Source organism: Carettochelys insculpta, chromosome 1 (genome assembly GCF_033958435.1).
Source record: "Carettochelys insculpta isolate YL-2023 chromosome 1, ASM3395843v1, whole genome shotgun sequence".
In the NCBI taxonomy this organism is placed as follows: domain Eukaryota; kingdom Metazoa; phylum Chordata; order Testudines; family Carettochelyidae; genus Carettochelys; species Carettochelys insculpta.
In genome coordinates, this window is record NC_134137.1 from 173093346 (window position 1) to 173114736 (window position 21391).

A 21391-nucleotide genomic window follows, 5' to 3' on the forward strand; every position below is an offset into this window, starting at 1 on the left:
TTTTTTTCAACTTGGAACTATGCTTTGAAAACCAAAAAACATTCTAACTTGATTTTACATCTATGCCAGTGTTCACACTTTGTCATTTCCCCACAAAATTTCATCGTTTGTCCCAGTTATTCTTGACTGAGTTTGACCAGCAAAGTGTTATGATTTTGATCAACACTGCAATGTTGAAAACCCATATCTATGCACACAAAAGAGGGAATTTGGCCACTGAACAGTTTTTAAATTTTTGTAAATTTTTGCTAAAGAAAAACTCATTTTTTGCACATCATCTTGAGACAAAAATGTAAAGTTTCACATGGCTCTATTTTGGCAGTCTAGCTTGTTTAGGGTGCATGCATAGGAAATACAGTGACTAATAGATCATAAATTGACCGTGCATATGTCAAATACTATAGAACTTCAGAGTTAAAAACACCTTGAGAATGGAGGTTTTCACAACCCTGGAATGTTTTCATAACTGTGAACAAAACATGATGGCTATTCTTTCAAAAATTTACCACTGAACATTGATTTAATACAGCTTTGAAACTTTAATCTGCAGAAGAATAATACTGCTTTTCACCATCTTAATTTAAATGAAAAAAGCCCAGAAAATTTCCCTACCTCAATAATCCTTCTATTTAAGCTTTACGTTTAATTTTTTAGCACAGGTTGAAACTCTCTAATCAAGCATGCTTGGGACCTGACTCCTGCTGAACAAGAGAATTTGCTGGAGCACAGGAGGTCAATATTGTTTGGCACATTACTAACACTTCCACTGCTTACTGGGCTGTTAGAAGACTTTTAAAGTTAAATTACTGCTAAATAACGGCACAGAACACTGAAAGCCAGAACTGGTGGCTGTACACAAACTTTATGGAACAATGGGAAACTCATCCACACCCATGGTAACCGGACATTCCACTAACCAAAATCATGCCAGACCACGGATACTGCCAGACCAGGGAGTGCTGTATTAGAGAGGTTCACCTTATAATCTACGTTTAATACAGTACTGTCCTATATTTGCCCTTTTATTTTTCCTCTGCTGCTGCTGCCTGACTGTGTACTTCTGGCTTCAAATGAGCGGCATGGTTAACCCGTCAGTTCACAACTGTTATTTGTAACTCTAAGGCAACGTCTACACTACCGTGAACTGTTGTCAGAAGTTGCTGTTGGAAGATAACTTCCGACAAAATTTCTGCCAACAGATTCCAGCCACACAAAAAGCGGATCTCTCTGTCAATCCATTCTGTCGACAGAGCTCATCCAGACTGCCTGCCCGCTTTCTTGACAGAACAGCCAACTGGAAGCACAGCACACTGGGCTGCCTGGTGATCCAGAAGCCCTGTGGGTCAACAGAGGGGCCCCCGGAGCGCCACACGGCCTTTTTTCTTGACAGATTCTGTCGAGAAAGGTGTTTTGCCTCATGGGAGAGAGGCAGAAAACTGTCGATGAAAGTGCTGAGTTCTGTTGACATCGTGCATTTTTAGTGTGAGTGCTCTGCGTGTTTTGTCAACAAAACTCTCTAGTGTAGATGTAGCTTATGGCTTTGGCTCCACTTCTAAGTGTTAATGCAGCTCTGCGTAAACCACCTCCATAAGAGGAGTAGCTACCAGCATGGGGAGCCTGTTTTCACTGGCACTTTACAGCACTGTAGCTTGCTGTGCTGACTGAGTGTGTGTGTTTTTTACACCACTGAGCAAACTAACAGTCATGTAGCACTTTAATGACTAACAAATCTCACCACCTAATAAGCACATCACTTAATAAATTATTTTGTTAGCTTTTAAAGTGCTACATGACTGCTGGTTTGTTTCGTTACCACAGAGCAAGAATGTTACAGTGCCATAGCTTACCAGTGTCGACAAACCTAGGACTGCCATATCTCCCTGCCCCAAATACAGGACAAGGAGATCTGGGGGGGAAGGGCAGCTCCTCCCAGCTCAACCAAGCCCCCGGGAGCTAGGAAGGGGGCAGCAGAACCAGCCCTTCCCAGGAACCCGGGGAAGCAGCAGCCATCCAGTGCTCCCGGGGAGCTCAGGGAAGAGGCAGCTGCCGGCACTCCCTGAGCCCCAGGGAAGCAGCAGGCCCCAACGCTCCCTGGTGGCCCTGGGGAAGTGGCAGCCGCTGGCACTCCCCAAGCCCCAGGGAAGCAGCAGGGACATGGCAACTGCCCACACTCCCCCGAGTCTTGAGGAAGTGACTCCCAGCAGCAGCTGTGCCTGCGCATCTGCTGGTGGAGGAGGCAGTGGGGGAGGGCCCAAATATGGGACAACTAGTCCCTTTCAAAAAATAAGCAGGGACGCCTTTTTGGCATCCCAGCTATGGGACCATCCTACCTAATGCGGGAGGGATGGTCACCCTAGACAAACCCTAAGGTTCTACTATATGGGTCTGACTGTCTGCTGTTACTAGGTTTTCTGAATAGCTGCTTTCTTCAGCTCTAAAATTTCAGTCTGACATCCACAGACATCTACAAGTAATAATTTCGACATTACATTTTACACACACTGGCATCAACGTACATTATTTTCTTATCAGTCTGGCAAGCCACGGGCCCATCCTCCCATTCTTTTACTTACCATCCGCAGTTAAGCATTGCTGAATCCAGGACTTCCCAAAAACCTGATCCACTCTTTCCCCATGGCGCATCACCAACAGGCCTCTTCTGACAGCAACAGTCTGAGAAAGCTGGATTAAGTGACTCATTTACACATTTGTATTAATTTTATGGCGGTAGCCTCTAGAACCTGCAATTAAGATCTGGGTTCTGTAGTGCAATGGGCTATACACACATATTAAAGGAAAGTCCCTTTCCTGAAAGGCTTACAATCCTTGGAATTAACTAGATGGACAAAGGGTGGGAGACAAGAAGTACTATTCCCACTTTACAGATGAAGTACTTAGACATGCAGAAAAATAAGGCCTCTTCTACAGTCCACCAAAATAGGGAGTGTTATGACTATGATTAGTTTTCAAGACCATGTTTCCACTTGGAAAGGGGTATTTTAACTAACATGTTAAAATCCTAGCATAGACAAGAGCAGATAGATGAGGAGAATTGGAATCCTTAGAATAAGACCAGATTTTGTATTCAAACTTTCCACTGTACACTGCATATCTTATTCTAGGTCTGTAGCGACAGATTTTCTTTTTCTTTTTGAGTCTGAGGATGAAGCTATGCCGCAAATGGAGGAGACACACCCATGTTAGCTTTAATCTAGCTAGCACAAGGTAACAATAGCATTGAAAATGCGGTCATACAGATTCCACCATGGGTCGACAACAAAAGTATGGACTCAGGGTCCCCAGTGCAGTGGCAGCTAATCTGAGTGGAAATCCACGCCAGTATGTCCATGTTATGATTGCTACCCACACTAGCTAGATTAAAACTAGCATAGGTGTGCCTGCCTGTGCTACAGTCACACCTCCTTTTGCTTTATACACATATCCTCAGGAAGCGCTAATGATAAACTACAGTGGGAGGATTATGATTCCGGGTTTTGCAGCCTCACTCTTCTGTTTCGAGGGAAATTGAATGCTGGAGCAGCTTCCAGCTGTGATGAGGTTCTGGGTTCCCAGGCACTGCACCCCATCCGCAGGCAGGAGTGACTCTCACTCAGCAGGAGAACAGTTGGTTCATTAGCTAACAGGGCACAGTGTTGTACAGAGGAGTTAGTACAGCAATCAGAGACAGCCAGTCCAATCCATGCTGGGGAAAGGAGGCCCCAAGGGGCTCCTGGAGCCGGGGCCTTGCCCCCTCCTTTGTCTCTCTCTCTCCCAGCCCAGACCAACGGCTTTCCAACTCCCAGTTCCAACTCTAACCCCTCAGGCCCCACCTCCTTCTTTGTCTGCAGTACAAAGGTGTCACCTGGTTGCCAAGGTTACCCTCAGCAGGAGCCCCACACCCTCTGAGAGACACACACGTACACACAGGTATCCCCCACAACATCACATCAGTGTAGGGGTTCTCAGAACGAACATGTGAACCTCTGCAAGAAACATACTACAGGTCAAATTATAGCTCCAACACAGAGCTGGGCTGGGTGAGAGAACGGAAGAGCACACAAGCAGTGGTGTCAAGTGTCAAGGCAGTGTTATACCTATGAAAGGAAGGAAATGTAATGGGGTCTGGTTTTGAGCTGAATACTCTCTACATTCTGGCTGCTAGCTGCTTTCTCCTGGGGATTAATATTCTGAAGAACCGTTGTGTCTAGTGTGTTGGGTTCCTGCAACTTTCAGGCCCCACCAGGTCAGAGGAGAAGAGCGACTGACAGCATGTACTAATGGTGCCATGCACACCAGTGCATCCAAGTCACATGAGCATTGGAGCCCAGGCACCCAAACAACCCAGCGTGTGCCATGGCTCACCGGGGGCAGCCCATCGGAGAAGCTGAGATTTAGTCAAATTCTTGCTCTTTGCTAGGAGACCTGTTGATAAAATCTGGGGATACATTGTACAATTCCATTGAAATCAGTGGTATTACGCTGGCTTCAGACTGGCATGAGAGAAGAATTAGGCCTGACACCTACTTTCAGTAACATCTCCCCATTGCTCCCCAGGCTGTATCTCCATAGTGGGATACAAACTTTGTTTTGGCTCAAGGGTCTGTTTTACTCCTTGCACGTAAAGAAGGCTGGCATTTGAAAACTATGATTTTTTTTTCATTTGCCTTGCGATTTTTTTCCTGGCAGAAGAAGAGGATTATTAAGAAATGTAAAAAACAATTTCTCTATGGAAAATATGGTAATGAAACTAAGAGGTGATATTAAAGGTTCATTTAAAAATGTGTTTGTCTAAGCATGATGTATTTGTATAAGCATGCCTTAATATTTATGCACCTGTCAAAGAGTAAGAAACAAAGAATTATTACCTGGAAAACAAGTGTTTCGGTTATATTCCTTGTCATTGGGTTATGGACTTCACCATTCAGATTAAGAGAAGGTCCATTCTCATTCTTGGAGACCTGTCCTGCAGCTGGAGTGAAAGTGTATTCTCTGTGGGAAAAGTAGAAGCAACAGATAGACACATAAAGAGGTGGGATTTTTAAGGCCTGATCTGCTATCCAGGGAAATAAAATGCAAGAGTCCTATACACTCCAGTGGGAACAGAACCATGAAATTTTGCTGGGCGTTGTAAAACAGTTTATGAGAAAGTCTCATCCTACAGTTCTAATCTAAGTGACAGATTATTGCCACATTCGGGTTAATAAATAATGTTGCCTCTTTTCATATGAGTGGTTAGTCAAAATTTGGTGACTCTGAAGATGTGCCAGTTGGAAGCAGAAATGGATGGAGTCTGGTATTATCTCTGATACGGTTTTATTCACACACAAGGAATGTACAAAGTCCTGCTTCTCTGAATGCCTGATAAACCAACCACAAAGGAGCAGTTTCTTAGTTCATATCACCAAGCCCCTTTAGCCAATAGACCCACAAGATCACTCTGCTTTTTTTTTCCCTAGACTCACTCTACTCTTACTGGCTGTTGCTTAGCTTTCTTGCTATTTGTCTCTGCCACTCTGTGTTCTGAGTTTCCATTTTCTGCCTCCGCTCATTCAAACTCACACACAGACACCAAAGGCATTCTCAGCAAATCCCCTCTGCCCACTCAGTCTCAATTCTGGGGCAGGTTCACCGTCCCTGATTGCCTTCGATTGGGATCACCTATTCATTGAAAGAGCTGTTCAAGTCCAATCTCAAAGAGGTTCATTATTGATGCGATCCCAAGTACCTTTCAGTGTAACATTCCTCCTGTTTTAGCTCTGCCTGTAATTCTGATAGTACTCAAAATGACAAGACCCTGAATGATCCAGGCCAAAGAGAAAGTAAATAAAAAATTTAGCAAACTAAAAATGATACAGGGTTAACGAGCCATGTATGTGCACTGTTCTTCTGTCAACATGTTTTCACATCACCAACCCAAATTAACTTAATCCCTGTTCAGACCTCTTTGAGGATTGTTTATTCCCTGACTTTCTTACAACCACCTGGGGAATCCTGATTATTTCTGTGGAATCTGGGGATACAAGCAGATCCTGCCCAATTGGTTTGAATGGAGGTTGCAGGGTTGACCTCCATAACAACTTTTCAAGCCATATCTACACAATGACAACTACACCAACAAAACCAGGGCCAGATTTAGGGGCAGATGATCCAGGTAACTGCCTAGAATGTCAGGCCTGGGAAGCTTCTGGGTGTGTGTGGGGCCAGGGGGATGTTAGTTACAAAAAAGGAAATAAGATTTTTGAAGTTAAATGTCTCGGGTGTTTTCTATGTGGATTCATTTTTCACTAGCCTCCTGGATCGTACTTTGTAGAATCTTGTGGAACCTTCCAGATTTTCTGAGAAATACATTTTTTTTCTTGAGCCTCCTAAAGTGCTGTCAGCTATGACATTGCAAATACATAAGAGGCGAGGTGTCACCAGTCAGTGAGTGTGTGAGATATAAGAACAAACTGAAGTGAAGCAAGAGCCCAGCCACCATATTGTGAATCTTGTTTTATTATGGAATTATACATGTGTATTAAGACCTGAAGAGTGTAAGTAGTAATTAAAAAAGGACATATTTAACGAGATGACAGAGATATCTATCAAAACCATATCTATGCTACAATGTACTTGTTTTGCCGTGCTTTACACACAACGTTTGATGACTAATTAAGTTTGCGAAATATAGACTTTTGCTCACCCTGTAGAAAATAAAGGATGTCCATGAAGAAGGCTTCAAGAGCTCAGTATAGGAAGTGAAATCCTCAGCTTCAATATAGTGTGAAGTAAGGGACAAATCTGACAGGGAAATATATGAAACAGAACAACACAGACCAGGCTTTAGGCAGTTGTGATCATCACAGTGCAGAAGAAATTATGGAGCAAACCATAAATGATGAAAGTCTTATTACTAAGAAATTAACAGTTTTACAAGAAAATAAGGAATGGAAATGTGAGGAAAGCGATGATGAAGCACCCAGTTTCATGGAAGTGTAAAGGAGAGTGATGATAAAGAAGAATGTGGCTCACAGGTAAAGGAGAGTAAGGACAAAGAAAAATCTGGTTTATGTGAAAAGGAGAGACATGATAAAAGAGAATCAGTCTCATATGATGACAGAAACAGCAGTGAGAAAAATTGCACACTACAAATTGATACATCAGATCCCGCTTTATGTCTGACAATCCTAAACTCTGTTGATATTGATCATACAATTTTGAATGGGTCAAGCAAAATTAAGGATATGACATCTCAAGCAAATGAGCAGAAGTAACGCTTTATCAAAGTCATCCTGTGAATCAGGGCTCAAGAACTGTGAGAAATGGCATGGAATTGGCTAGTTCACTCAAAATTAACCGAATAAGTGTTCTGTTTTTGTTGCAAAATATTTGATAAAAATGCCAAATGCTTGACCTTTCCAGGTACAATTCCTGGCATAATTTAGCTGATGCTCTGAAATGACATTAAAAGTCAACTGACCATTTTGTGGCCTACACTAAATGAATGGAAGTAAAGTCCAGGCTCAAGCTGAATTAATGCATAGACACAGAAAACCAGCACATTATTAATGTAGAAACCCAGCATGGGAGGAAAGTGCTTGAGCATCTGATCTCAATTATCCTTTTCCTCACAAAGAATAATTTGACTTTTTAGGGCTTGCCAGATAAGTTGTTCACTGAACATACCTGTAATTTCTGGTAGAGATCCTTGGCAAATATGACTGTCATGCATGAGGACTTACCTCTAGTAGTTCATAAAAAAGCAATGAATCATTTTGCAGCAAAACAATTTAAAACAAACTGATTGACCTTATGCCAGGGAAGGTGCTTGATACATATATTGAAGCAGCTTGGCAAAGTGTAGTACCACCCCATAACAATGGACTATGCTCCTGACTTTAGTTGCTGTAAAAAGATGTTTTTTGTGGTAAGACTTGTTGATCATGGCTATATCCAAAAAAAAAAACCCAACACTTTATCTGTTTCTGGTCTGTCGATGACTACCAGAAGAGGCCTAACAGAACTCTTTATGAATGTGTGGGATGAGAATAAGATAAAACTTCAGAACTCCTACAGTCAAAGCTATGGCAGCAATGTGAACATGAAGGGAAGAAACTGTGGTGTCCAGATCAGGCTCTTTCTGCTGAATCCAAGTGCTTTCTTCTTATCTTGTGGCCACCGTTTCCTCCGTCTGGTTGGGCTGGATATATCATCATCTTCCTTAGATTACATTAAATATTATACTCTCTTTGGGGTACTGCAAAGAATATATATCCTATTTTCAGCATCAGTAGCAAGTGGAAGACCCTTATGAACCTTATCTAACCATGACACTACAAAGTGGTACTCTCTGGAAGTGGCACATTGACAGCATCAGTCCAGTGAGGTACCAAGCAACTGAGGTTTATAATACTGATGGACCTGGAGCAGATGAGTAAAACTGAGGCTTGAAGGCAACATGAGACAGAAAGCCTGGAAAATCTGATCACTGACTTCCAATTTCTGAACTCAACTATGGCTTGGCACTATATCCTGTTCCAAGCAAAAGTTAAAAGGAAAGCATTATAAACTCAGTTGATGGACATTGTGACCACTGCTATTTCAATGAGACACTGCCTTGATTTTGTTGTGGCCTATGGAGACAATGGGTCTGAAGATGACATCATTACTGCCAAAGAAATGTCATTAATTTAGAAGTTGACCCTGTCTTCAAGGAAACTTGTTTTCATCAGAAGAAGATACAGTTTGGTTACAAGGGCAGAGATGAAGCGATAGGAAGCTTGGAAGAAAAATTCTCAGAGAAGGCTTTTTGCTCACTGGTACTCAGAAGACCATTGACAAAAGCGTCAGACAAATGAAGTACAATGAAAAAAGCTCAGAGTTTTTGTAGCTGCCAGTGGACAAGAAAACACTCTTGAGCAATTGTATAGACCTTCACTGCACACTGACACATGGGGAATGTTCATCTATCAATGACTAACTTGAAGAGTAACAAGAAGGGTTTCTACAGGCATGTGAACAATAAACGGGTTATCAGAGAAGGTGTGGGGCCCTTACCGGATGAGGGAGGTAACCTAGTGACAGATGATGCAGGAAAAGCTGAAGTACTCAATGCTTTTTTTGCCTCAGTCTTCACAGACAAAGTCAACTTCCCAATGATGGTCCTAGATGATGCAGTACGGGAAGGTGGAGGGCAGCCATCTGTGGGGAAGGAACAAGTTCTGAGCTATCTAGAAAAACTAGATGTGCACAAGTCCATGGGTCTGGATTTAATGCACCCCAGGGTACTGAGGGAATTCGCAGAGGTCATTGCTGAACCTTTGGCCATTATCCTTGAAGACTCTTGGAAATCGGGGGAGATACCAGATGACTGGAAGAAGGCAAACGTAGTGACCATCTTTAAAAAAGGAGAGAAGGACAATCCAGGGAACTATAGACCCGTCAGCCTTACCTCAATCCCTGGGAAAATAATGGAGGAAATCCTCAAGGAATCCATTTTGAAGCACTTGGAAGAGGGGAAAGTGATCAAAAGTAGCCAACATGGATTCACCAGGGGCAAGTCCTGCCTCACCAATCTGATCAGCTTCTATGACGACGTAACAAGCTCTGTGGACATGAGGAAATCAGTGGATGTGATATACCTTGACTTCAGCAAGGCTTTTGATATGGTCTCCCACAACATTCTTGTCCATAAGTTAAGGAAATATGGATTGGATCCCTGGACTATAAGATGGATAGAAAGCTGGCTTGATGGTCAGGCCCAATGGGTAGTGGTCAATGGCTCAATATCTGGATGGTGGTCTGTTTCAAGTGGAGTGCTGCAAGGCTCGGTTCTGGGGCCGGTGTTATTCAACATCTTTATCAATGACCTGGATGAGGGACTGGGTTGCATCCTCAGCAAGCTTGCGGATGACACAAAACTAGGGGGAGAGGTAGATACATTGGAGGGTAGAGAGAGAATCCAGAGGGACCTGGATAAATTGGACGACTGGGCCAAAAGAAATCTGATGTGGTTCAATAAAGAGAAGTGTAGAGTCCTGCACCTGGGGCAGAAGAATTCCAAACATTGTTACAGGCTGGGAACCGACTGGCTCAGCAGCAGTACGATGGAAGGGGACCTAGGGGTTATGGTGGGTGAAAGGCTGGATATGAGTAAACAGTGTGCCCTTGTAGCCAAGAAAGCTAATGGCATACTGGGGTGCATTAGGAGGAGCATTTCAAGCAGATCTAGGGAAGTAGTTATTCCTCTTTATTCGGCACTGGTGAGGCCACATCTGGAATATTGTGTCCAGTTTTGGGCCCCCTAGTATAAACAGGATGTGGATTTGCTAGAGCAGGTTCAGCGAAGGGCAACAAAAATGATTAAGGGTCTGGAGCACAAGACCTATGAGGATAGGCTGAGGGATTTGGGCTTGTTTAGTTTACAGAAGAGAAGACTTAGAGGTGATTTAATAGCAGCCTTCAACTTCCTGAAGGGGAGCTCTAAAGAGGAGAGTGAGAAATTGTTCTCAGTGGTGTCAGATGGCAGAACAAGGAGTAATGGTCAGAAGTTGAAGAGGGAAAGGTGTAGGTTAGATCCTAGGAAAAACTTCACCAGGTGGGTGGTGAAGCATTGGAATGCGTTGCCTAGAGAGGTGGTGGATTCTCCATCCCTTGAGGTTTTTAAGTCCCGGCTGGACAAGGTCCTGGCTGGGATGACTTAGTTGGGGTTGATGCTGCTTGAAGCAGGGGGCTGGACTAGATGACCTCCTGAGGTCCCTTCCAGCCCTATGATTCTGTGATTCTGCGACTAAAGACTTCTATGTTGCATTAGACAACACTCATATTTTGCTACTTGGGAAACAATTTTCATTCAAAGTTCTCCAAGTCATTCATGATGCAAAGCTAAAGAACACCTTTCCTAATATGCAGATAGCTTCGAGGAGTCTGATCACCCTGCTGATCACAATCACAAGGGGTGAGTGTAACTTTCAGATGCTCGGGCTCATCAAAACATATTTTTGTGTGACAGAGGCCGATGACAGACTGACATCACTTGCTGTTTTATTACTTTCAAATGGTCTTCTGTCAGATCCACAGTAGTGTTAGCAGCTAAGATTCCCTCAAGGTCCTGGTTTCGAAATAGATTTCAACAACTCCCTGTCTTTCCTGTGTTGAAAAGCTACCGCAGTGTGCAGCTAATATAACAGTTTCTCACCCCTGTAGCAGGTCAATTTGTTCATTGTGAACAAACAGTCTATGAACCATTTGTCCCTTGTCTACACTAACAAGTTTTTTCAGAAAATCTGGCCCTTTTTTAAAAGAACATGTGGAGCATCTACAATCAAAACATGCTCTTTTAATCGGAAATCAAAAATGCTGCTCTTCTTCCGGAAGCCCTTTTCTGCTCTCAGATCAGGAAGATCACCTTCTTTTGAAAGCTTCTTTTGAAAAAAAAAAAAAGCATGCGTAGATGGTCCGCGGGCCCTTTTTTCAAAAATGCAGTCCTCGTGGTACCAGATTTTTCAATCCCTGGCTCATTCTTTCGAAAGAAGGGAGACTTTGTGGACGCTCGCTATCGAAAGAGCAGATCTGCTGTTTTGTGTGGCTAAGGTTATGCTGACTTGAACTGCTGGCAGCAGTATGCAAATAGTGGGGGGTCTTGAAAATGCAAATTACCATTCATTTGCATATTCACTTGGGAGCAGAGGCTACTACTGCAGAAAAAAAGCGTTGTACACATGGCTCTCCCAGCAAAACACCCCATCCTTCCCCATTTTGTCAGCTGCAGAACTACTTTTGCACTGCTTTTTTTCTGCCAGCAGCAGCCTCTGCCAGGGAGTGAATATGCAAATGAGCAGTCGTGCATTTTTGAAACCTCCTATTTGCATACTGCTGCTGACAGCTCTGGTCAGTGTAACTGTAGCCTCTGTGGACGTGCTCTTTTGAAAGGAGTTTTTTTCGGAAGAGATCTTCAAAAAGAACTTCTTTTGAAAGATCTTTGTAGTGTAGACATAGCCTTGGTGTCATATAATTAAAGGGAACGCTCACAGAGTGAATTTGCCAGACACTTTTCATGGCACTGATTACAGTTATTAGGCATAATCAAATCCAAGCTGTGCCTTAGCTCAGCCACTATTTCAGCCACCCAGACTTCTGGTTCAAATTCCAGGGATCCAATCTTGCAGCTAGTTTCCCCCATTTTTGGATTGGATTCATTGCCTCAGTCTCTGTCTCTATTTGAGATTAAGTAAGGGATTCAGTTATCAATCTCCTGCTCCCTAGCTTTTTTTAACAGGCCTGGTTTAGTAACTGTTATATTTGAGCCATCATCATTTTACATATTATTACATGTTCACGTGCCAATCCCCCATGTTTGTTCAACTGCAGATTGAAACTGAAACTGTAGAGTTGATGCTTGCGCCTGCACCAGCTTTTACCCCTTCAGCTTAATGTTGTACCGTGTCCTGAACTGAGAGAGAGGCTTTCACTACGCACTGGTGGCAGTCTGTCTTGGGCATGTTTTTAATTTATGAAGTCCTTCTTTTGGGTAGCTATTCTTGTCACAGTCTAAGCATGTAGCCAAACTATTTTCTTTCATTTTTGATTATTGCAAATTTCCCTTCTTTACAAACCAAATGTATCATTGATGCAGTCACCAGTACTTCTTAGCATAAGAGTAACACTGTTGTACCATAGGTATTCAAGGAAGGTTAAAGTCGTAGCTTCCCCATGTCCAGCTTTGTGACCTCATGAACTAGTGCAAGCCAGTGGTGAGTGGGAAGACAGCGCATTCTGTCCCTCCTCCAGACAATGAGAAAACTTCCACTGATTTCAGTACTGGATCAGGCGCTCTACGGTTCTAAGGCTCACCCCACTATCTGGCCGTAAGTTGCAGTTTTGCCCCATGGAAGGAACGTGATAATGTGCCCACCCAGGAGATTGCAAAAGATGGAGTCTGGAGCTTTTCTAATACTTGAAATCCCCCAAACACATATTGTTTATAACCATCTGCTCCCTTGACTAAACAGACCAAGAGACTGCGGCAATGTGACGATCTGGAAGGTCTGTATATAGTTTTTAACTTTCATCTCAGTGCAAGGAATCAGTGATCAAAAGGTCTGACTCACAAATGACAGGGAAACCAGATCTGTACCAAAACTTCCATTTGGCTAATCTGCGATTTAGGCAACTACCTGGGCATTCAGTCAGGCTGAACTGCTCTGGGCCTTCAGTGCACGAGGGCAGTGTCCACACAGCACAATACTGCACAGAGAGCTAGTGCTCTGTGGAGTCACACCATGACGTGCCTGCAGTAACTTGCCATCTAGCCAAGCCCTAAGCTGCACATCTCAGGAACCACTTCAGAAGGACTGCGCTTCCAAGACATCCATTTAACACGAAAATCTCCTCCTACTTCCCCTTTGCTCCTGCAAGGTAGTCAGTTAGTGATGGTCTACGCCAATGCCAAATTACTACAGCTCATGTCCCCCTCCCCCTCACCAATGCTGGTGTGTTGCTACTCAGCCACTGAGTGGTGGAACTAAGGCTTCATCCTCCCCCTGCCCACCCCACACACACTCATTGGTGGGACAAGTAGGCAAGTCCACCTGCTTCTGCTACATGGTTTGATCTAAGGACTGTATAGCTCCAGGAGGGGGATACCCGAGTTCTTAATCCATGGGTGTGTGTGCCAAATTATTTTATACACTTACATATCATGCCGTTTCTTACCTATGAACTGTCCTGTATAATGTTAAATGGATATCAAGTAATGGTAAGGAGAGCACATAAACCCACTGAAATGTGTCAAACAGGAAATGATATATAGTTAGCTCCCTCCCTTCAAGGATACAGCAAGGACTTCTTTGCAGCTTTTTATGTAGAAAGCTAAGCTCTTTATCTGTAATTACCATCTGCAGAGTTTGCAACTACAGAGCAAAGTGCAGCACAGAGACTGCTGCATTTGAAATGATGTAAAACCATCAAGATCAAGGTGGGACCCATGTGAGGAAGCAGCCTCCACATTTCCTCATTTCTAATTATCGCTGTAACTGGTAACAATGAAAAACAAGAGGAATGAAGATGCAATGAACAGAGCATATGCCAAAGGGTCAGTCTGTATAGCAGAAGCTTTTCTTCTGAAATTCATGAAGATTTTTAAGTTACACAGGGAACAAAAAGCCTCTGCTGCCACAATCCTTTTATTTGAATGATCCTTAGCACTCTAAAAACAGCTCACAACAAGTTTGATATAAAAAACATGTCCCTGGGCTGAGGCAGTGCAGACTGACTACACCTGAGTCAGATTCACTTATGTATAAGCCACAAATTGGCCTCTGAACTCACAAAAGAATTCATGTAGTCTTGAAATGATAGGACAGCCACACTGCTTCTGTGAACAGGTGCAGGGGAACAAACTGGTGAGTAAATGCAACAGGGAACATGGAGGTAGGCGACATTCTCATTCCAGTCCCCTGCCTTGAAGTCCATGGACACGCTCATGCAAAAACTGCATGCTAGGAACCACGTAGTTTGAAGGATCATATGATTGCAGCTGGCAGGTACAGAACTAGGCTGTGTCTACACTAGCTCCCAGTTTCAAAGGGAGCATGGTAAGTAGGGTGTCGGGAGATTATTAATGAAGCGCTGTGGTGCATGTGCAGCACTTCACTAAGCTAATTCTCCCATGCGGCAACTTCCAAGTGTTAAACTTCAAAGTGCCGGCTTGCATGTAGCCATGTTTCACCCGCGGGTACTTCAAAATGCCCAGGCTACTTCGAAGTCCCTTTACTCCTTCAGGCACTCTGAAGTACTCGCAGGTTAATAGTCTCCTGACACCCTACTTACCATGCTCTCTTTGAAGTTGGGAGCTAGTGTAGACACAGCCCTGGTGAGCATTCTTCAGGTTGTATTATCCCTCCTACCTAAGAAGATCTGCTAACAGAAATCCCTGAAAGATTAACCTAGTCTATACTTTCAATAGCTCCAAAAGATATGTTCACACAAGATCTTCAGCTATAGAGCCTCTGGCTTTTTTCTACGTAGGGTCTCTATCGTTTCTCCATCTTACAACTGGCATTTGGGCCATGTCACGAAAGCAAGTTCTATGGTAGCTTGTCAGACCTTCCTATGCAATAACATTTTGAATATCCTATAGGTTCATTTGAAATCAATAATTTAAAGTCATTTATGCAGATTCAATTTGGTACCTAAATTATTGTTATTATGGAGATATAACTGTCACCTTGGTTAGAGGGTTTTTTTTTCCCACTTAAAGCAGCAATTCCTTAGTTTTATATGAAGAATACAGGGCACCTTCCCCAAATCTCCTATACACAACCTGTTCATGGTCTGAAGAATTTACACATCTTCTAGAACTGGAAGGGATGTCTGGAGGTGATCTAGTCCAGTCTCCTGCCCTCTTGGCAGGACCCAGCACCATCCCTGACATCTATTTGCCTTAATTAGCCTCCACAAGGATTGAACTCACAACCCAAAGTTTAGCAGGCTAATGCCCAAGCCACTGAGCTATCCCTCCCCTGCAGTGGCTCTGGCCCACGAAAGCTCGTCTAATAAACTATTTTGCTAGTCTTTAAAGTGCTACTTGACTGCTTTTTGTTTTGATAGTGTATAGACTAGCACGGCTTCCTCTCTGTTACTTATAATCTGTTCAATGATATTAAGATTTCTAGGACTTTGGAAGTGTTTATGAGTATGAGCTATCATTAATCAAATATCAGCTGTTTTTAAAAGTTTAGATTTTGTGTCTCATTTTTTCAGATTGCTCTTGGCAAACTGATGACTGAGTTTTGACACCTGAACATTGACCCTCTTGTACATGAAAGCAGCATTGAAGAAAGTGGCTGTATTTAAAGTTTCTTATTTATTTTTGATTTATCAAAATATTCATCATAATGTTTTTCTCCATCACAATGTTGACACATTTTTTTTTACTTCAAAGGAAATCCCTTGAATCTCAGTTTTCATTTTCTGAAAACAAACTGTTCTTATTTCCTCTGTTAATAAAATCTTAAGGACACAAAGTAGTGTTTTACTCACTGGCTAGCAACATTACATCTTATATTCACCATCCCCCAGTGGCTCCTTTTCCTGAAAAATAGGATCTCATTAAAAATGCCCAGGAGGTACTTCTAATATTAAAAACCCAGGGAAACTCATACACAAGAACACCATGATGTGCATCCGTACAGGCTCTGTTTATGTGCTTTCACTAAACTCTAGAAGTGGTACTGGTATATGTACGTGTAGGTTGGAATCTAATGTTTTTGTATGTTATGGCATGTTTAAGAAAGGGGAACTAGAAGTTTGACATATTATGGGGCAGAGCTAAAACAGTCTTGCAAGACTGCACAATGGTTATTCTAGAAGAGAGGTGTCTCCCCTTGGATGGAATAGTTGAAGGTATGTGTTGTCAGCTGTCTTAAAGTTTCATGTCTTTCCTTATGAGATCTTGGGTCATGTATATTAACCAATGTACAGTGTCCCTTCTTTTCATGCACCTGCCTCTGGAATTTGCACTCCATGCATCTCACAAAGCGGGTCTTTGCCCACGAAAGCTTATGGTCTAATAAATCTGTTAGTCTATAAGATGCGACAGGACTGCTCATTGGTTTTGCCGATATAGACTAACTTGACTACCCCTCTGATAAAGGGTACAGTTACGTATGAATTTTCTTGGGGGTAGTAACCAAAATAGTCTATATATTTTTCAAACGTGTAAAACAACATCGTGCTTTTTCTTACAAACTTAAATATCAAAAAGAAGATGAAATGCAGCACTCCCATCACACACAACAGGAGGGTAGGCTTGGCCTTCAGTTCTGTTGGTTTGCCGGTTTGCCTTTGTTTTGTTAAGTTATGGAGGCAGAGGTGGGTACAGGGAATGATCTTAGAAAGCAAGAACTAAGAGAAAACAATAATTGAAAAAGGAAGGGAAGGAATAAAGAGCTCCACAACTCATCCACGCACTCCCACAGAGTCAAAATCAAGCTTCCCGCAGTCACTTAATTACAAATAAACTAGTGACAGCATGACACAAAGTCCAAACTCAACCCTCCCCCTGCCTGCCCCACCCCAGTTTGGCTGCTCCTAGGTTTTGTCCTTGAGGACTGCTGAACACTCGCTGGCTTTGTGTCCCCACAGTGTCATCTGTATGTGCTATGTTGTGTATCAGACCCTAGACCCTCTCTGCCAAGAGTACCACTCTCACCTCCTCAGCTCCCAAGTAGTGTTAAGAGGCCCACTTCCTGTACTGGGTCAGCAAGAACCAATCAGCATCCTGGCAGAGTTCCAATACCTACCAGTAGGACGGCTTAAAACACGTCTAACACTGTGTTATAGTATAGAAGGGAGCTAATATAGAACAGTACCAATGGCCATGCATGGCTGGCAGTTATGGAGAGGAGCTTTACTAACCTGTGTTTAACCCAGGTATCTGACTCAATGGCTTTTTCAGTGTAATTTTCAGGCAGAAATCCTCTGCAGCCAGTCCGGTGCGAGGTACCAATCACCCAGCCATCACTAACGTCAGATTGTTGTGATCGGTCAACATATATCAGATCCCCAGTATTCAGCATTAGTTCATCAATGTTCTGAGGCTTGTACTGGAAGAGTGCTCGCAAGACCTGGCATGGGGGGATTAAAAGAGAAATGACTTTACATGCATGTCAGGTCTCATTTCCAGAATAGTAATGGTATAACTGGTGGAACATTTCAGAGACTAGCTCCTTAATTACATACCATAAATTGTTTCTCTGCTGTTGTATACAATAGCTGACTCTTTCTTCATCAGATAGAAAAAGAGTATAGTGGAACCCGAAAATAGACATTCGTTGTTCATGAAAACAGTATTTTTGTAACAAGTGTAGCATAGTTTAAAGAGTGTCAGTACTTGCAAAAATACTTCTTACTTATTTTCGTACTCCAAAATAGACAGAAATAACATTTTTCTGTTTAAGTTTGGAATTAGTTTTCTGACAGGTCTGCACATCAAACATCCATCGAGTGCAGCACTATTATTTTCCACGGATTTGAGAATATAAATTTTCAGCCTAAAGAAACTCCTTGCTTCTTAATTTATAGTGGAACTATGAATTATGCACACACACATTTTTTCATAAGAAAAAAAACCAAATCTGCTTTTGGAAGGCTTTTAAATACATGACTACAGAGGACTTCAGTAATGTTGAACACCATACCTGGTAATTTACAAAGCGCATGTCTCTTGAATACAGAGCAGCTGTCCACTGGCAGCTCTGTGCAGGGTTGATAGATTTGGCCAATTGTTCCAAAGTCTTTTGGTGGTGAGGATAAAACTTATGAGCCAGAGTAAGGTGCAGGTGCTTTGTACAGGGTTTCACCTGGCAATCTAGGAATAATGTTAGAATCCAATAAGGTCACAAAATGAAATGGTGTTTATCTAAGCTGTTTCTTTAGCCCATGAGGTATAATTTTCTACCACAGGCTTCTGCACAGCAATGCAGCAATCAAAGGCAATCTTTCTGACTATTGTTCTGTTTTCAAGTGAATATTTAAGTGGTGACATGTGCAGTTCACCTTTGCTGTTAAAAAAATAGTATTTCATTTCTTTCTGGTTCACCCAATAAACGCTCCCTTATTTTTGTTTATAAATATTACTTCTCTAAAATGAAAGTACCACCAACCAAACCCTAGTGCTAAGCCATCAGCTGGTGTACAGTGCACTTGAGCTCTGCAGTGGTATGTAACTCCATGGAGCCTGAGAGAAGTACTACCTCTCTCTGATGCAGCTGCATAGTGCCCATACTCATGGCCTTCCCACAATCTCCTTTGCACACTTGACCTGGCCTGATTGCCATACATACAAATGAGAGTGCTGGTGGATGACATCTGGGGCAGCAGTGCCTCCCAAATGGAGCGGCGAGCTGACTGCATGGGAGGAGCAGGTGGCATTATGGCTTAGGGAGAATGAATGGGACATATGATCAAGAAGAAGGTGCTTAGATAACAGCTTTGGAACAGCCTCCTCATCCTCCCACCCACAGTCCAAGTTTATCCCTTCCAAGAGGAGATAGCATTGGGGTTAAGGGTTCCAGCCACCACAATCCCTCCACCCCACACACAGGAGCAGCACCCGGTAGTGACAGCCCTAGACTCCTAGTAAACACAGTAAGCCCACGGCAGAGGAGAGGAAGTCATTCTCTCTGGAAATTGTTTGGTAGGAAATCCATGGCTCCCATCTGCAGGCACGTGAATGCTGATGTGACGAGTGCTGAGGAAAACGCTCTGATAAACAAATACAAAGATTGATCCCCCACCTCCAACCTCTTTTGTATCATGCCTTATTACACCAATTACTATCTCTAGCACTCATTAGAGGAGCAGCTATACACATCCCAGAGCTGCATAGCAAAGTCCTAAGTGGACTTCACAGAGTCTTTGGTTCTTCTCCCTTCTCCAGCATTAGAAACCTTGCTTAGAATAGACTCGTCTTTACCTCCTACTGCAGCATCAGATGGACCCCACTCTTGCAAATGCTTAAATGTTATTTTTGCCATTCTTAGCCATATTTATCAATTTGATCTGTGACATAAATGTTTATCTCAATAATCCACATTTCAGACAAGCTGTTGTCAAGGATCACCTGAAACACAGGTCCCTGAAGGGAAATATGTAACTTGGTAACAGTAAGAGATGACTAGTCTATGTGGGCATTGCTGGAATTCCCGACACATACAGATGTTTGGCTGCCTCTTGTTCTTCCTCCTTCCTTTCTTCAGAGCATGACCTTAGTCACCATAACATCACCAAAAGCAAAAGGGGCTCCTCGTCTGCCCAGAGCTGGAACTAAAATATAGAACCAGAGGATCTGATGCAATAGGAGTTTGGTTGTTATCTTTCTTCTGGGCTCATCTGTTTTCTCTTGAGTTCCCTTCCTTCCTCAGCCATGACCATAAAAGTCACCATTGTTCTAATCTCTGTTGCCAGGCATCAAATTTAGGGATAGTGATGTTTTATATGCTCGGTCCCTTTCCATTTTGGAGGCTAAGTACCTTAATACTTCACATTATGCTTCTAATGTATGCATGACTTTATTTAAAAAAAAAAAAAAGACTTGCCTAGAAACTTGTGTTTGTCAAGGCAACACAGAACAGACATCAAGCCAACCTCAGAAACCATGGAGATGACCACAGTTAAGTGCCTAATAGATACATATACATAGTATGTGGATTTTACAGATAATTCTACTCAGTAAATGCCTCAAATTGTCACTAAGTGAAGTCTTTGCTTAGATTTCTCCAAGATAATCAGAACATCGTGAGTTATTTTTATTAACTGCAATTTTATACGGCTGGTTTTCAGGAATAGATATCTTAGGCTGATATATTATGTCTGTTGTGTCAAATAAGTGAGAAGGCAGAGCTGAACTCTCCTGTCCTCCACCCCTCACTTTCCCCAGAGGTGATTGTCTCAAAACTTTGAGGGCAGAATGGTTTCATGAAGCTAATAACAAAATCTGATCCTAGTTCCATCAGAAATTTAGGAGATTCTTAAACTACCATAGTTTACAGCTGACATGGATGGTACCTGCCAAGATCGAAGCCTCGGTAGCAAAAGCCACAGCAAACTCTTTGATGACATTTGCCTGGGTATCATTAATGAAGAAACCAAGGTAGCTGATGGACGCATGTAGTGATATAGAAATGACTGGTGGGAACCAGTTTAAAAACCTGTCACCAACTTTCTTTAGGGCTTCATGTAAGAATTCCACTTTCTGGTCTTCACACTAAAAGAAAACATATGGGAAGCATTCATTACCAACCACTAGGACACCCACTGCCTCATAAACATTTCCTGCTGCACAGGTATCCAAGCCATAAAACCACTACTATAATTTGGTATTAGGTGGCACTGGCTGTCAGTAATGGTCGTACAGAGCAAGTACTGAATATTCACAGAGAGTAAATTACCTGAAATATTCCAACCTACAATAGGATTGAAGTATATTGAAGCTTGAAAATGCTGCTGTCTCTGCAAGTTTCTGTGGCTAATTCACACTTTTACACTTGACACCTTTCAAGAGCATTACATTCATTTCAAATTTATAAATGTTTATTTCCCAATAATGTCATTAATGACCACCTAGTATCACAGTGCTTGATATTTTGCTATGCAATTTGCTCTCTTTAGAGTCTCAGCAGCTTTAGAGGGTATGAACGTTTCATGAATATAATTTGTTTGTCCAGATGCTCCGCCACTGCACTTTCCACATTGCTTCTACAAATAGGTGATGAAGTTAATATTTAAGTTCTGCAAGGACATTAATGTATGACTTTGCCAGCAATGAGGGTAGCTTTCAAATTTCTCTAAACTTTTTATAGATCAGCATAGTTTTAATGACACCCATACCATCTTTCTTTTGAAGTGTACA

At 42.5% G+C, this 21391-nt stretch overlaps 1 protein-coding gene across 1 annotated transcript in view; it reads right to left on the bottom strand.

Moving 5' to 3' along the window:
* Positions 1-21391, bottom strand: part of UBASH3A (ubiquitin associated and SH3 domain containing A) — a 41505-nt gene that overhangs the window by 12111 nt on the left and 8003 nt on the right. The window contains exons 4-8 of the mRNA XM_074983414.1: positions 20548-20746; positions 18180-18349; positions 17398-17606; positions 4866-4989; positions 2574-2682 (exon numbers count right to left, since the gene is read on the bottom strand). Of these exons, the coding sequence (XP_074839515.1) occupies positions 2574-2682; positions 4866-4989; positions 17398-17606; positions 18180-18349; positions 20548-20746 (811 nt within the window). The remainder of the gene's footprint in view (positions 1-2573; positions 2683-4865; positions 4990-17397; positions 17607-18179; positions 18350-20547; positions 20747-21391) is intronic.